This window comes from Cygnus olor, chromosome 2, assembly GCF_009769625.2.
Source record: "Cygnus olor isolate bCygOlo1 chromosome 2, bCygOlo1.pri.v2, whole genome shotgun sequence".
Classification (NCBI taxonomy): Eukaryota; Metazoa; Chordata; class Aves; order Anseriformes; family Anatidae; genus Cygnus; species Cygnus olor.
In genome coordinates, this window is record NC_049170.1 from 127,345,221 (window position 1) to 127,362,493 (window position 17,273).

A 17,273-nucleotide genomic window follows, 5' to 3' on the forward strand; every position below is an offset into this window, starting at 1 on the left:
ATCTCTCTAGTATATAGGTTTATATAGTCAACAAAACACTCAGATTTCCTCTACATTTTGGCACGTTTATGAATAATTTCCCAGTTTGGGGAAGTTTCCCGTCTTGTTATTTATCAGTCCAGCCACTACATTTTTAAACCTTGTTTTATTTCTCTTTTTTTTTTTTTTCTTCAAATGTGATCTACGATTTAAAGTTTGAAGGTTTTTTTGTCAACGTGTGTGGGTATTTATTTTTTTGACCAGAATAGGCATTCTGAAATAGATGGTAGTAGTGGAATAGTTATCAAATAGTCTGAATGGTAGCAGATGCTTCTACGTTTTCAGCCAGCACTATGTTGTAAATGTTTCAGCTTCCATGTCCGTGCTATTACAACTAAGCATGGGAGGAACCTGAATGTCTATAAAACTGCTTTAAGAATATCATTATCATCTGAGGCAGGGAAACACGAAGGCATAGCAAATACTTCCTTCAGTATCCACAATCAAGGAGCGGCAACTGAAGGCTGGCCAAGTGCTCCAAGCGTGCTTACACGGCCGTTACTAAGATTAACAACCACAGTAGTACTTCTCTTATTTAAGTTACTAAGTGCCAAGTGCCTGCAGTTTAAGAGTTGTGAGTGCTCAGCTCCAGCTCTCCCTCACAGCCCCTCTGCCAGGCAGGTGAGGACAGTGGTGGACAGGCTCCTCCAAGCTCACCCGGCGTTGGCAGCGCGGGGCCTACAGCCCAGGACGAAGGGCTCGGGCCTAACCGTGACCGCTCATTTGCCCTTTCCCTATGTTATGTAGGTAAAAATAAAAGAGTTACAAGAATAATTACCATCTACGCCCTAATTTTCAGGCTTCAATTTTTTGTTTTTAAGGGACTTCCATAAATTAGCTCAGTGCATTTTAAGGATTAAACAGCAATGAAATTTCACTCATTAAAGTTCATAATGTTTTATTGGGATAACATATAAGCAGAGATTTTTTTTTTTAATAGAACAGCATTACAATTTCGTTAGAAAATAATGGCCAACATACTGATGTCTGCAGTAAGGGTTGTGCAAGTTTCTGAGTAAAATTCAAGAATCCAGCCTCAGCCTGTTATGAGGGATTTACATGCAGTTCTGTTCAGAGGTATGTCTACACAGCACCAAGCAGCGCCACAACAAGATCCTGGCAATAACTCTAAATGAGCCTGCCCATTTACTGGGAAAAGCATACGGCACTGCTCGCTTTTCTCTTGGGTAACTGCACACCGCTAGTATCTGAGATAAATCATGTATAACCCGCTCAGGAATCCCTAACACAGCACTCCATTGTTCCGTGGAGACAGGGCACAAAACCGCTGCGTATAAAACGCAAAGTGCATCCCAGGCATCGAAACAATGAAATAAATCTTAGATGACTTTTTTTCCACAAGCACATGCCGTGGACTTACTCATACATGTATGTTTTTATGTTCGATATTCTCAGGAGATGCAACTGTATATCCTTTAAAGAGATTACTTCAGTCAGGAACGAGCTGTATGGCATGAGTACGTATGCAGGGGTACTACTAACTGGTGTATGCATATAGAAATGTATGTGAAGATCTGAAGACATTTTACAACTATGTTGAAATTTGGCCCTTGTTTTTAATATTTTAAATTACTGTAGAGATGGAAATATTTTAAAATATGTTTATAGCTTTGCATAAAGAAAGATATAAAATGAATGTTTACAATGTCACATCTGAATGTGGAATGGCATAGCCAAAATTCTCAACCGTATAAATTATTTTATAAAAGAAAACTAAATTGTACTGTATAAAACTGCTATACAAATTACAGTTAAGGCTACTTCTATCATAACACTGCTCCCAAAGTAGGAAACTTTCCTTTTGTACTTATATATATATCCATGTCTCTCAAATCTAGCTTTACTATGATATCATTCAGTATGTGTAAGTGTTCCGATAGAAACTGCAAAAATATTGCAGGATTTGTCTAGCAACAAACTAGTTTGAAACACTGGATCAATATGCAATTTCAGATAACGCCCAGAGTTAATCTGCATAAATTATTCTGTAAATACATTTGCTGTCCTGGTCTAAGTGGGCATTTCTGAATTTGAGCATCTAACCTTTTGCATGAACAAGGACTTTTTTTTTTCTGACTCACAACCAAGAAAGGTGAGAGACTGGCTACAGTACTACATGATAGTTAAGCTCAACTGCAATATACTACACTACTGTTAGAAACGAGCTAACTGTGCATTAACAGGAGACTGAAGGGAGACAAAATAAAGGCTACTATTTTCACACACTGCTGCTTAGATGTTCACAGTTTGAAACACAACTTCTGTCTAGCCAAACACTTTCTTTCTTGAACATTTATTAACTTAAAAAAAATAATATGAATTACCAAAAGAAAGAAGTCATCTGTGACACTGGAGTTCATGTTTCCAAACCAAAAACTACTCCGAGTCAAAGCATCAGCAGGAGTCTTAGAATGCTAGACAGAAATAAACTAGGTAATAAAATGCCATTATGTTCAGCAACGCACAAATCTTCTGGATTGACAAGCTGGGACCATTTTGTTAGAACAAAGGATGGTATTCCTTTAAATCTGCCCCTTAAAGTGAAAGCACTAAATTTACTCCTGACTTTACAGAAAAATTTCAAAGATTTTACACAGGTTGCTCTGGATTTACAGCTATGAACAAACTAGAATGAACTATAAAATCAGATGCTAAAATAGTAATCCTGACTTGGACAACAGCCTCATGGAAAATTTTTGTTCCTTTAGCTTCCTGGTGGAACACTTATCTTTGCCATATTGATCTTTTAGCTTACTCTCTCTGTTACTCATCTACTGGTAGTCGTGTGACCTCATAAAAAAAATTAAACAAACCTGTTTGTGGTCAAACTATTTCATGCATATTTATCAGTGAAGAAATACTCTTGGTGATAACATAATTTAAATATACTTGTTATTTTCAAACCATTCTTTCAAAGTCAGTTAAGAAGCTTACAGAATACAGTATTCTAGTACTTAAATGTGTGAATCCTTATATTACCCTCAGAGCTTTCCTAACAAACAACAGGTTAGTCTCTTCACAAAATAATAGGTTAGTCTCTTCAGACACAGAGTACCACGACAGAGACTCAGAATATCATTTTGCTTTCTTACTATCTGCTTTACAATCCCATATATTTTATTTGTGAGAGCACAACAGAAGAGGAATACAGTAACAACAAAATAAAATTAGGGGAAAACCCCACTGCACGAACAAAGTCTTTCAGGAAATGTTGAAGCATAGATATATATATATATATATGAAAGGAAAAACAAAACAAAACAAAAAGACAGAGATGAAAAAAAAAATTGTCCCAGATGAAAAAATCAGACGTAAAATAAAATAATAAAAAAAAAATCAGAAAAAAGCATTGAATCAAACTGTTTCCTGCAATGCTGGAGTTCCTTGATGTAGTGCGACTACTAAATATAGTATTTTACTAATCTCAGCGGGGAGCTGGCTAACTGCATGCCCGTCAGATGTTTTTAATGGTCACCCCCTGTGGAACAAATCTAAGGAGCGCATGAAAAACACCCACGTTTAAGAAAGACCCCTTGCTAGATCATTAAGGAAAGATAAAGGCCTGTACATTCATATGTGATATATAACACAATCATTGTGTCAAGAAAACATATGTTTGATTAGCGCGCCTCAGGTTCATCAATCGCTGTGTCTGCTTCACAGCAGTGGGCCAGGTCTCCATTGTGGCTACTGCAAGGAAGGGGGAAGACACGCAGTAGCTTGAAGACTGACAGTCCAGCAGTAAATCTTGAGAGATTCGAGCATGCTCTTCTCCTACAGAGCTCGAATACCAGCTGTACCATAGTCTTAAATCTTCACTAAAATACAATCCGAGGTTTTAGACTAAGAAATAAACCATTACTGTACCATAAATAGATAACAGTAAGCAGACAAAAGACTGTCACAGTTCACTGCAGTCGTATTTTACATTCCTGACTGTAGTAAGGCAGACACTTGCCATCTATAAAAGCACATGAAGTACAAATAAGACTGAAAAACTTGATACAGTTCCCAAAGAGAATATATAAAATAACTGTTAAATGCAAAATCAGTTTATCTGAGCCAAAAAAGCTTGTACATAATTTATTTTATGCTATTTATATATATTCAAAGCTCCTGTTTTCAGTGGCGCAGGGGATCTGGAAAGCTTGGCCATCTATTATGCTCAGTCCGGCAAGGGGGACCCAGCTCTGTCCTACCTCTGTATGTGATGTTTGGTTCTAATTAAAAGAAAATTGGCCAACAGCACGGCTGTTGCAGCAGCGTGTGGGATAACCAGTACAGTAAGGTACTTACTGTTTACCTTTTGCCAGTTAAACCTTAACCCAGGTACGCATTTGTATTTGTAAGGCCAGTGTTCCTGCGGAGCACACATGAAACGAGCATTCCTATTTTCAATGGCTAGTATTCAAAAGAGCAGAGAGCTGTTTGTCTGATAGGGAAACTGAAATCACGAGGTAGGACATGGCTTTCTACAAAAAACACTACTATGTTGAAGAGCAGCTTGCTCCTCTGTTCACCTCCTGTAGTCTACAACTAAAATATTTAACACAGCCATAGAAGAGAGTAGTTTAACTGCAATGAGTTAAAAACACTGAACACAATTACTTCCAAAAAAGAATATGAAATACCTCATTAAAAATGAATTATTAGGAAATGAAAACGCTACAAAGTAACATAAGTTACACCTGATTATTTTTTTCCCCAGAAACAGCTTATCTGCCCCTGATCCATTCACACATCATTCATACATAATGGTTCAGATAACTACTGCATGTTCAGGGATAGGAGTTGAGATTAATTTTGTAATTCACAGTCAATGGAAATATGAAAAACCGGCAACTTCAAATGGAGGACTCCTTGGGACCCCTTGTTTTCACTACATGCCCTACAAACGAGGGAGATGAGAGAGCTGCGTTCTGCTAACAGAGCTAATGGAGGACGAGCTTGGTGCAGAGCACGTGTGGAGGAGCATGTGTCCTGAGTGCCATCCAGAACAGCCGACTAAAACGAGCGAGGAATTTGGTCAGTTTGAAGACAAAAAGTCCTTCATGCCTGAAATAACGCTCTAGCAACAGCATCAGTCGAAATCCGTTTTCATCAACACTCTCATTACAAAGGTTGCCACCTACCTGAAGAGCTAAGCACACATTAGCTATTCTTTGTTTACAAACTGCATGTGAAAGCCCAAAACGTGACAGTAATGAACAGGGGACGGGGTCACTGTGAAGCCGCAAGTACAAAACCAGCTGCCTGAATCTGCTGCAAAACCTGCCGATAGTATAAACACGGTTTGGGTGCAGGATGTTGATACATGACTTTATGCGGAAAGAATCACCTGCCTTTAATTAGCACAAGAAGCAATCATTCCACTTCTGAAAATCATTCTGCTTCACTGTGCTCCGGATGCTAGAAGGGATGGAACGAGATGACAGCAAAAAAACCTCCTCTGAAAGCCTCATCTGTAAGTCACAGCGAGGGGAGTAAACTGTAACTTGCCTCTTTTATCCTTCTTCACCCTTTCTCGTTACTTTTTAAAGTTTTTTTCTTCAGAGCTGAGTTCCCTTATTACAGTTAAAGCTGAGCCTACCGTGGCTGCACCTTCACCTTGTTGCTGGCTGAAGCTCCCAGTCTTTCACAGTTCTGGCTGTGTCCCAAGCCACGGTCTGCATCTAACTTACCAAGTCACATTAGGATTTGCTTAAAAAGATCTTGGCAGGCAGCAGGGCCTGGTGCATTTAGTGCTGGCTGCAGTATTTTGAGAGCTCCTGATAGTTTGCAAACTTTCTCACACACATAAAGACCCCAAAATCTAGAATTAGTTATGAAAACATAATTTACATATATATATATATATATATTCACGGACTAAGTTATGTGCAGGGACATGTGGGATGACTTCAATTCTTATTTGCAAGATGCTGAGGAGAAAAGCTAAAATGTTACCAAGGTCCTATACACACCACACCTATGGACACAGGCCATGCCATTATCTAGATGTTCCCCATTTACCTTCCTTCCTTATAGAAACTGAAAGAAAAAGCAGCACCTGGACCGTTTCTGGAGGCAAGAAGAGCAAACCTTCAGCAGCAGTTGAATATAGGGCCTTCTTCCTTGTAAGAGGGAGAGAGGTAACGATGGCCAGAGCAGAAGACAGCTAGCTTAGACAGATTTCTGGCCAGAAGCCAGGTATTTGCAGACCTTGTGTCAGAAAATTTACTGTCCCTTGCAGCTAGATTTGCATTTGTTTTTTCTAATTCTGCATGCTCTTAAGTAAGTTCAGAAACATTCTTCCTGCAGCAAACGTTACCTCCTGCAGTATGCCCTCTGAATATTCTCACTTTCCACAACCTGCACCTCTTGCCTTATGCAAATGGGCAACGATGAATTATGATATGGGAACGATGCTTACGGATACTTCTGGCAGAACGACTTCCACTGTTTTTCTTTGTGGTCAAAAGTAGGGTAACATGAGATGGTCTACGGTCAGCAGAAACTTTTCTGAAATAAATGGAAACTAATAAAATCAGTCCTTGAAGATCTACTCTGGGTCACTGGCATCAACTGTGGTGCTGTCTACGCTCTCTCTGAAGTTAGTTGATTTAAAAAAAAAAAAGCAATGAAGTCCAGGTGCTTTGATTTTTACATGAAGCTCTCAAGAACAATTTTTGCTAGCAGCTTGTTCTGTTTTCTCTCTTCCTCTATTTCACATTCCCAACATGTTTTTTTACTTTTGGCTAGTCACGTACAAATTAGGGTTTGGAGACCTCGGAGCCCTTACCTATGTAACACAACCATTTGACTTCAAGGCGAATTTCAGTGTAGCGGGACACCTGCACATTTCTGAGAGCCAAGGAAGGATTCTCAGCTAACAGGTTGCCTGGTGTTGTGCAAATCACAGATGCCACTAAAATCCTCAATAAAATCCTGACTGACCTGTTGCCCTTGCTGGGCGGAAACTTATTTCCCTGTTAATTCCTATTACTGTTAGGACAAAAATAGTGGTTGTCTTGAATAAATGGGTAAGTTTTGTAGCAAAATAACCTGATAAAAGAGTGTAAGTTTTCTCCAGAGCACAAAGACTGTAAGTTCACATGGATGAGAAAGTTCTCCTATTTCCTGATTTCTGCCCAGTTGTACAGAACTGTAAAAAAGCCAGTGAAATTTAGAAAGCTGCACTCATTTTGGCTGGGATGGAGGGAATTTTCTTCGTAGCAGACCGTGCGGTGCTGTACTTCAGAACCGTGACCAAAACTGTGTTTTAGCTGTTGCAGAGCAGTGCTTACACTAAGTCAAGGACTGCTCTGCTTCTCATGCTGCCCTGCCAGCCAGGAGCCTGGGGGTGCACCAGGAGCTGGGAGGGGACACAGCCAGGACAGGTGACCTCAGTGACCAAAGGGATGTCCCATACCATATGGCATCATCCTCCACAATAAAAGCTGGAGGAAAGAAAGAGGGGGGGGGGACATTCAGAGTGATGGTGTCTGTCCTCCTAACTAACCATTACACATGATGAGCCCAGCTTTCCTGGAAATGGCTGAACATCTGCCTGCTGATGGGAATTACTGAATGAATCCCCTGTTTTGCTTTGCTTGCACGTGCAGCTTTGCTTTACCTATCAAGCCGTCTTTACCTCAATCCATGCATTTTCTCACTTTTGCCCTCCTAATTCTCTCCCCATCTTGTAGCAGGGGAGTGAGTGAGTGGCTATATGGGGCTGAACTTAACCCACAACAGTCCCTTTTGGTGCCCAACACAGGGCATAAGTCTTTTAAGATAATGACAGCTTTGAATGGAGTGTGCTAGACTGATTTTGGAGCTGTTTAGCTATTAATTGGCATGCTGCTGTAGTTACCACAACGCTCACACACCCTATTCTATATTATTACTGCTTATCGTCTTACTTGGCTCTATCTGTGAACATTTTGATAACAGATTTGGTCGTGCGCCTGGCTGGCAGATGGCCAGGGCGCACTGATGCTGTCCGTGCCTGTGTTGTAAGGTCAGAACTCCAGTGTGAACTTGAGTCAGTCACAGCATGGTGCAAGCATGGGTAAGTCCACGCTGGAGCAGGTACACCTCTGAAGGGACTGTGGCCCATGGATAAGCTCACACAGGAGCAGTGGGATGGGGAGGAGTTCACTGCAATGTTAAACCCCATAGCCTGGTCCAAAGGGACCAGGGAGGGAGATTGTAATGGATGTACCTTTAAAATGTTGTAACCCATGATTTGAGTTGTATGTTATAGGAAGTCCTATAGCAGAAACAATTTGAACCAGTGGAGGATGAGCCTCACAAGATGTCATGCAAGTGCAGTAGTAACCAGACCTAAGTTGGCTTTAGCATCTAATAATTCCACACAACACATCACCTCTCCTTTCCTGAGTGACTACCGTAACAGGTGGAACCCAAGTCATGGACTAAATGAACTCAATGGAAGTTTTACAGACATTTTACAGGTTTGGCCCATAGACTAAGGATTGTTATCTGTGTATACATCAAAGTATGGGAAGGTGGGCAGTTCTTAATGCAGATGTGTTGGATACCATGGGACCTGAGCATGCTGTAAATGATATGGAATAAGGGGTGGAGATTTTACTGGTTTTGGCTGGGGCAGAGTTAATTTTCTTCATAGTAGCTGATATGGTGCCATGTTTTGAATTTGTGACCAAAACAATGCTGAAAATGCACCAATGTTTTAGTTGTTGCTGAGCAGTGTTAACACTAAGTCAAGGACTCTTCTGCTTCTCAGGCTTCCCTATCAATAAGGAGGCTGGGGGTGCACAAGAAGCTGAGAGGGGACACAGCCAGGACAGCTGACCCCAATGACCAAAGGGACATTGCTCATCATATTAAATTATGCTCAGCAGTAGAAACTCAGGAAAAGGTTGGACGTATAGCATTTGTCTTTCCAAATAACCATTACAAGTGATTTCTAAGAAAGCTCTGCTTTCCTTAAACATCTGCCTGACAAGGGGAAGTAGTGATTGAATTCCTGATTTTGCTTTGCTTGTGTGTAGCTTTATCTATTAAACTGTCCTTATCTCAACCCACAAACTTTCTCACTTTTGCCTTTCCAATTCTTTTCCCCACCTTGCGGCAGCAGAATGAGTGAGCAGCTGTGTGGTGCGGAGCTGCCTACCAGGGTTAACCCGCAGTAAATACCTGTATTAACTCAAACATCAGACAATAGTTTGGTAATTGGTAAAAGTGCAAATGTCACATCAGGGAAGAAAAAAAAAAGGTATCCAGAGAGACACAAATGAAGATAATGATGACTTTGTCACCTATTTCTACAATAGGTGTTTATAATCCCTGCCAGGAAGAGACAAATACTTCTGCTGAGATTCTAGTACTGGCCACCAAGCATGGCATAGTAAGAACACACAGGAAGATATTACCCCTCTGCAAAAGGCCAGATTTTGATGTTCCCAATGACAACACAGCACAAAATCATTCCACGCATCATTTTACAGGAACCAATCTGACCAACAAGCAAGTACAGTGCCAATGAAGTTGACTAAGACCTTAAGGTACTGGGACAAGAACCAAAAACACAATTCCAAGGCTTGTTTTGCAGCAGCAGGTATTGACAACATATAGCAACACTCTCAAGCTGCTCCAAGGGGTTTCATGAATACTTATATGGATGAAGCACTAATTGCTTTAACAGCCTTACTTCATTTTTTAAAATCCTATTTTGTCCTGGTTTTTGGAGATATGATTATCTTCAAAGAAGCATTTATATAAAATCAGTTTGTCGACATAGCCTGCAAATCTGTTTTACATTAATCATGCCAGAAAGACAGATATTATTATTTCAAAAGCGTCCTTTAACTATTGCTTGTATTTCTCAATTTGAACTAGCCGTGAGACTTTTGTACTCACTCATACCAGACCATTTGCTTTGACTCCAGTTCCAAGCTGACAGTGGCCACAAACCTTTCTACAACGACAGGCTCAAGGACAGAACAGGATCATCTGGGTTTACATTCAAGTTTTTAGAACTTGCTATATTCTTCATGAATGGCTTTAGGGGGACGCTTTCTAAAATATACATTTTCTTTCATCTGCAGGGAACTTTGTACTTTCTCTGATAACCAACTAACACTATAATCACAATTATATTCATTTTAATAGGTTGAATACATTGAATCCTCCCCCCCTAAAGCACAGTACATTTTACTTTTTTTTTTTTTTTTTTCCTAAGAACTGATCTGGGAGAGCCTCTGAGGAAAATCATGTCAGCATTCACAACTCACTGAAGGTAAGCTTTTGTTTTATTCCAGTTTACCACGGTTCAGCCTCATTTCACCCCTAAATATATGATCACTTGAACAAAATCACCTCAAAATGATTTAACTTCTAGCTATAACTTGTGCAGAGTAAGCTCAGTAGATAACTACTGAGGAAGAGTGGAGATGAACGTCACAGTGTGTGCGGGGGTCACCTTGTGTAAAGCAGTGAGCCAGGAGAAAGGCTGAAAGAAGCAAAGAGAAGTAGCTGCTTTCTAACCCAAGAAGAATGGCACTGAGGGCATGGTTTAGTGATGGGTCTTGGTAGGTCAGGTTGACGGTTGTGCTTGGTGATCTTGAAGGTCCTTTCCAACTTAGATGATTCTATTAAAATGAAAACAACAACAAAAATGAAGATCATCGTGTTGAAAAACTAAGACAGGACATTCAGGATGGGAAGATACTCTACTCTCCATCAGACACAGAGACAGGAAATGCCCACTGATTTTCTGGGAAACCATGAAACTTCATTCCAATGTGCTGCTTCAAAGGCCTCCGTGGGCTTTCCCCTCCATCACAGCATTACTACTGATTTCTTTTAACTATTTTCTACAGGCCTCCTCAGCAGGACAACTCTCTTGAGAATGAGGTGCAATACTCGACTGCTTTGACCCAATTTCTAGCCACCAGAACAACAAAAATTTCTAATAACTCCTTCTACTATAGCTATTTGAATCTGGAATCAACAGGGAATGGTTGGGTGTTTTTTCTGCTTGGTTTTAATCTCTAAACCTTGCAAGCCATACCAATGAATTCATGCAATATGCAGAGCTAATTCAGAGATCTTGCTCTCCTTGCTGTGGGAAGAGACAAAGTTGGACTGAAAAAAGGTAAGGTGTTGTTTTTACTGAGGTAAAAAACAGCTTCAGAGGTAAGAAAGAAGAAGAAAAACAGCTATTGTCAATTTTTCCAGGGAGCTCTAGTAAATTCAGTATGCATATTTCACTAAGTCACGTAACTAAGAAAAACTAATGAAAGGAAACCCGCTTCTGTCCAGTGAAGAGCAATGAATTTTAATTAAACTAAGTAAGCAACATTTTGTAATTGTGACCAGCTTTGGAAAAGAACTTTTGAATTGAATTTGTTATTTCATGCATCATCAATGGGTTGTCATACTTGGGAACAAAATGTTAACGAAGGAAGCTAAAGGGCACTGCATCAAGTTTCAAGAACATATAAACGAAAGTTGTGATAACAATTTATATCCCGATTATTTTCTTCAGGCTTAATGCTGAATCCCTTGCTCATTCCTTTTGTATTAAGAATTTCCAGTGAACTCAGATTTGATTGTCATGGTGGTCGTTCGGAGATCTCCTTAAGAAATGGCTTCAGACCTAAACTCTTTATTATTAAAAAGACCAGGAACTCTTTAACTATCATTAACACTGTTAGGAAGATTCAAAAACCTTCACAGACTCAGGAGGGATGGACGAGAAGGTCACTGCTCTTTATTTTGGAAGCCAAAAGCCCATTCTGTGCTACAGTCTTTAGCAGCTGCAGCTAAATCCACGAAGAGAGCCCACAAAGTGGTCACAGCATGACCTGAACTAAAGTTGATGACTACTTCAGATACTACACTAAGTCTGAAACAGGCAGACTTGCCCTTTTTTGCTCTTCCTGTCAGAACAGACACCAAGGAAAGCAACATTATGAATCACACCAGAAGGACAATCCAAAGAACATGAGAAAGTCCTGGGCATATCTGCATCATCCAGCACAGTACAGGGCAGAAATTGCACAGGCATTACTAACCTCAGGCAGTGAGTCCACAGCGTGGACCACAGCTCATGGCGTGGGACAGGAGCCCAGATTGGCCAAACATTATGAAGTGCGGCCAGGCTTACAAGTTAACTTAAAAGTTAGCATCCACAGTACCCGTGTCAGTTTTGAAAAAGGTATTTAGGTGCCTTTTAAAATTTGACCTATGGTCCTGCTCCAATAAATTTGCAATTACACACAGATCAGTCCAAAACTATACTTTTAACTTGAAATTCAGTGAGGCCTGAATGTCCCTGAAATTCAGTATCTTAATAATAATATCCAAGCATTCCTAGGCTGATTTCCAAATCCAACCTTCAACAAAGTGAAATGAGCATTTGGTTTGTTTAAAGCTACTGTAGGATAAGGTTCAAGCTCAGTGTGTGTGGGACCCGAGCATGACATAAATGGTACAGAATAAGGGGTGGATACTGTCCTGGTTTTGGCTAGGATGGAGTTAATTTTCCTCCTAGTAGCTGATATGGTACTGTGTTTTGGATTTAGGATGAGAATATCATTGATAACACACCGATATTTTAATTGTTGCAGAGCGGTGCGTACACTAAGCCAAGGGCTTTTCAGCTCCTTGTGCTGCCCTGCCAGGGAGGAGGCTGGGAGTGCACCAGGAGCTGGGAGGGGACACAGCCAGGACAGCTGGCCTAGTGACCAAAGGGATGTCCCACACCGTGTGGCATCGTGCTGAACAATTAATATGGAGTGGCTGGCTGGGGAGGAAGGGATGAACACTGCTCAGGGATGGGATGGGCATTGGTCAGTGGGTGGTGAGCAATTGCATTGTGCACCTTCTGCTTTGCGCATGTTATTATTATTACTATAATCACTATTATTATTATTTCTCTTTCTTTTCTGTCCTATTAAACTCAAACCCATCAGCTTGTACTTTTTTCCCCCATTTCTCTCCCCTCTCTTGCTGTGGGGGGAGAGGGTGAGCAAACAGCTGTGTGGTGCTGAGCTGCCTGCTGGGTTAAGCCACAACCAAGCCCAATACATGGGTGAAAATTCGGTTGAGGCCCACCTCTGCCTACAATTCAAAACCATGAGCTGAAACGTAAGGGGCACAGGTAAACCTGACTCTAGGGTATCCAGTGGGACCTCTCCTGTACGTGCACTCCCTCAGAAACGTATGCCTGCACTACAGGGAAATGAGAAAATGAGAAGCGTTTAGAAAGGCCCAACAGTACAACTTTCAAATCAATCAATAGATAAAATGTTAACCACTAAACAGACATGGGAAGAAAAATAAATAAATAAATTTTGTAACAGCGTAATCAAAAAGAAGTGGAAACGGCACCCTGTGTGAGGCCTTAATACCTGGCCCCTACAGACAACAAGTCAAGATACCTAGGACCTGCCAACGCAGCAAACCCAAGTGTAGCTGCAGCCATGCACAGAGACATCACGGCCTTTTTAATTCTACTACCTGCTCTTCATGGAAGCTCCCAGGGGGATTTCCTACTGGACAGGAACTACCTGCAACTTGTGTTTTACACCAGTCGCAACCGGAGGCTCAAATTATTCATGTATAAACAGTTTCTCTAAATGTTTCATCACAAACAAACTCTCTGAATAACTTACTGCAGTGAAGTGGTCACCAAAAATAACTGTAACTAACCTAGTTACAAAACAATGACTAAAATACCACATAGTCACTTAAAAATAACAATTTTACCAAAGCTGAATTTTCCTTTAAACAATCCGCTGGCAAAGCCTGCAGAACAATTAACTGGTAGATTGTATGCATAAATATGAAGCAAGCACTAAAAATGCTCTATTCAGACTTTGTACAGACTTGCTTGTGAAGTATTTTTGTTTAATTAGCACTGGTAATTTGAAGCCTGGGCCTTGAAAGAATCCAAGCTAAACACCTGTGTTTCAGTGACACTGAGCTGCTGCTTATCAATTACAAATATCTTTAGAATAATAAGCCATAAACCATAAAAATGTAATTTTTTAGTACTTTTCCATACATTGGTCCAAATAACTTAATATAAAGGGCTTACAGTAGAACATGACTGAGATCATATACAAACAGTTTAGGAGAATTTAAATTAAATAATCACATTTTAAAGACGTGTCCCCTGCAGCTAAAGAAGTTCAAAGAAACATTCAAATAAGCAAGTAACATTTTTTTTTTACATTTACAAATGAAACATCATATGAGTATTTATTGATTTTTTAAAAATTCAAAAATACATTGTAACAGAACAGAATGTATACGTTCTTCAATGAAAGACAAAACTATGGTTATCATCTGGACCAGAATACAAATACATGCTAACAATTTAAAAATCATTTTGGGTCATTCAGGAAACATGAAACAAGCTATCTGTTTGTAAATGCAGTAGTTTTCTACTTGGTAAATATGCCTGAGAAAGTTAACCTGTAAAGAAATAGGCTTTTAAACTCTTGAACACAAAGAGCTTTCTAGGCTGAAATGGTGAAGAGACCTGTGATATGCACCTGCCAGGCCACTAAGCCATTTCCCACAGAGATTCTGTTCACTGCTCCACCTCAGCTCAGGGATCCAGCAGTGGCAGAGTTTCACATCAATACCACTCATTCAAGCAAGGTGTTAAAAAGCATGCTAATATGATGTAAAACCACCAGTTACAGACACAGAGACATATATATGTCGTTAATAGAGATTCTCTACCAAACTTCTCGTTTTGAATCAGGGCCAAGTAAAAAGTAGTAGTCTAGTTTATGGAGGAAACGGATTATATTTTTGGCTCAAGGTAAGACCCTTTAAAACAATTTCTACATAGGCAACTAGAATTAAAGCATGAAAAAATAACAACTGGACAAACAACTAATCATTTTACAGTAACCACATACTGTAGGCAAGGAATCAAAACAATAACATAAATTGTGCATTGGTTCTATGAAAATAAAGTGTTACTAGTAGACACAAGCAATCTGACAAGATGTGAAAGCAAGCAGTGAAAACATCAGGGATTGAATTTCTTTTCATCAGAATTCATCTGCAGGCAGGTAACAAAGTGGAACTCAGAAAAAAAGAATTCCTGTTAGCAGCTTAACTCTACATACTGTGAGGCTTAGACTTTTATTGTTTCTTGTATTAAGAGAAATTCAAACTAGTGAATCAAAAATGACATTTTAAAAATGAAGACCAAAAGAAATCTGAATGTACATTTTGGACAGAAACAATGTTAAGTCAAATCCACAACTGGTGACATCTGACATCCGCAAATGCAATTTAACTATGGTGCTTATGCCAATAAAACATCTGACACTATTTCTTGAATTCTAGCCACCTCTTTTTAATCACTTTCAACAACTGCATACTTTGCAAATTACATGGGCTTTGATGAAAAAAATCATTATCAGGCATTCAAAAAATTCTAACAGAAACCTCCCATTTCCATAATTTGGTTACATGATCAAATTACGCATGCTAGAACATAGGAAGCCAACTTTTCAAATGAAGCAGAAAAAGAAAACAAACAAACAAAAACAAACAAAAAAGCCCCTAAGACAGGAAAAAGAATGTTTCTACATAGCTGGTCCTATCCTCTGATGGTGCAATACAGTAAAATGAGCTACTATACATATATGCGTGTAATTTTGCATGTAATGGTGATCAGGAAGAGGTTTCTTTTCCCCATCTTCCACACTGCAGAAATGACTAGATGCACTACAGAGGCTTTCACCGTCCTATGAAATGTCTGGTATTTGCCATTGCTGGATGCAGGTCACCAGTGCTGAAGGACTAATATGCTGACCCAGCATGGTATATCTTACATTCTCTAGTATTGACTGTGATGTCAAAACATTCTGCATTGCTCTGCCACCAAATCTGCTCTTAGGTCGCACCTTCTGATCAAAACTCTGTTCTACAGGTTACAACTAACAGGTGCAGGATGGAAAGCAGAGGAATGGTTGTAACAACCCAACCCAGCAGACAAACACAAAGTTAAGGTGGTGCATCAGTATCTTCTGGATCAGAGTCTAAAGGAGAAACCAATTTCAGAGCAGCATGTAAAGCTTCTAATGTTAAGAGGTGAAGACTCTCAAAGAAGTGCAAGTAAAAGCATAATTTAAGCCTGTAACTGTTTATGGAGAACAAACAACAGAGAGAAAGATGGCCTGTAGTAAATTGAATGGAAGAAAGGAACAAAAAAGAGGAGGGACATGTATATTGGTGCAGGGTTGTATCTCCTGGACCCAGCAACTGCCTTGGACACCAGCTAATTTTACAAGATAAGTTACATGCATGCCCACATTCAAGAGGGCAAGAGTGAAACCTTGATGGCAATGCTATGACTCTGGCTGAAGAGCTTCATTTTCCCCCTCCCATACCTGAAAGCCTTGAATCCTTGCCAAATACTCCAGCTGTTTTGAAGGCTGCACTGCAGGACAGGGGGAAGCAGGAGATATTCCTTTTAGACCTATGGCTTCGGCAGTTGGGGATGTTCCATTCATGAGAAGTTCCCTGGCAATCGTAGCTGTGCTATTTGTTGTAGGAGATATGCTGAAGAAAGAGCTAGAAGTCTGGCTCATTTCTTTGGACGACAAATAGCTTACAGTGGTACCAGGGGCTGATTTGTTGCGGCTTGCTTCCATCTCTTGGTAAACATCAGGAGAGAGATGGAGTATTCCCTTTGGTGCTGAAAATAAAAGCAAAGATCATCCTCATTACCCTAGAATGGGCTTGGCATGTATGTAGACAATTTTCATTAACATACTTTTCACCAGAAAACAAAGTAAGCACTTAAAAGCAGTATCTTTTTTTTCCATAGTAACTGTGAATGAAATCACATAATTATTTAGAAACAAAGCAGATCTCAAGTGCCCCTCTTCTTCCTCTCCCACCAGCCTTTTTAAGTAGTTAAAAACTCCTGGACTTGAAAACTGTGGCAAGCACAGAATACAAAATATGAACGAGTAACGTTTTGAGATCTACAAACCACAATGGACAGCTGCTGCTTCAGAATAGCAGCACAACCATTATTTCACTACAGTCTTCCGCCTCCTATCTGATACAACAACTTAGGCTGTTGTTTGACAAATAATTTAAGCTAGCCCATGTCAGCACTACCACCATCAGAAGTAATCCTTTCCTCTCCCACCTACAGCTGTTGTTTGTACTCTCCAGCTGCTCTACCACACGTGCCAGCA

The 17,273-nt window shown here is 40.0% G+C and overlaps 1 protein-coding gene across 3 annotated transcripts in view; it reads right to left on the reverse strand.

Annotated features, from left to right (window-relative positions):
• Positions 1-17,273, reverse strand: part of STAU2 (staufen double-stranded RNA binding protein 2) — a 183,635-nt gene that overhangs the window by 63,832 nt on the left and 102,530 nt on the right. For all 3 annotated transcript variants that reach the window (XM_040546028.1, XM_040546027.1, XM_040546029.1), the window contains one exon: positions 16,455-16,762. In XM_040546028.1, coding sequence (XP_040401962.1) covers positions 16,455-16,762 — 308 coding nt within the window. The remainder of the gene's footprint in view (positions 1-16,454; positions 16,763-17,273) is intronic.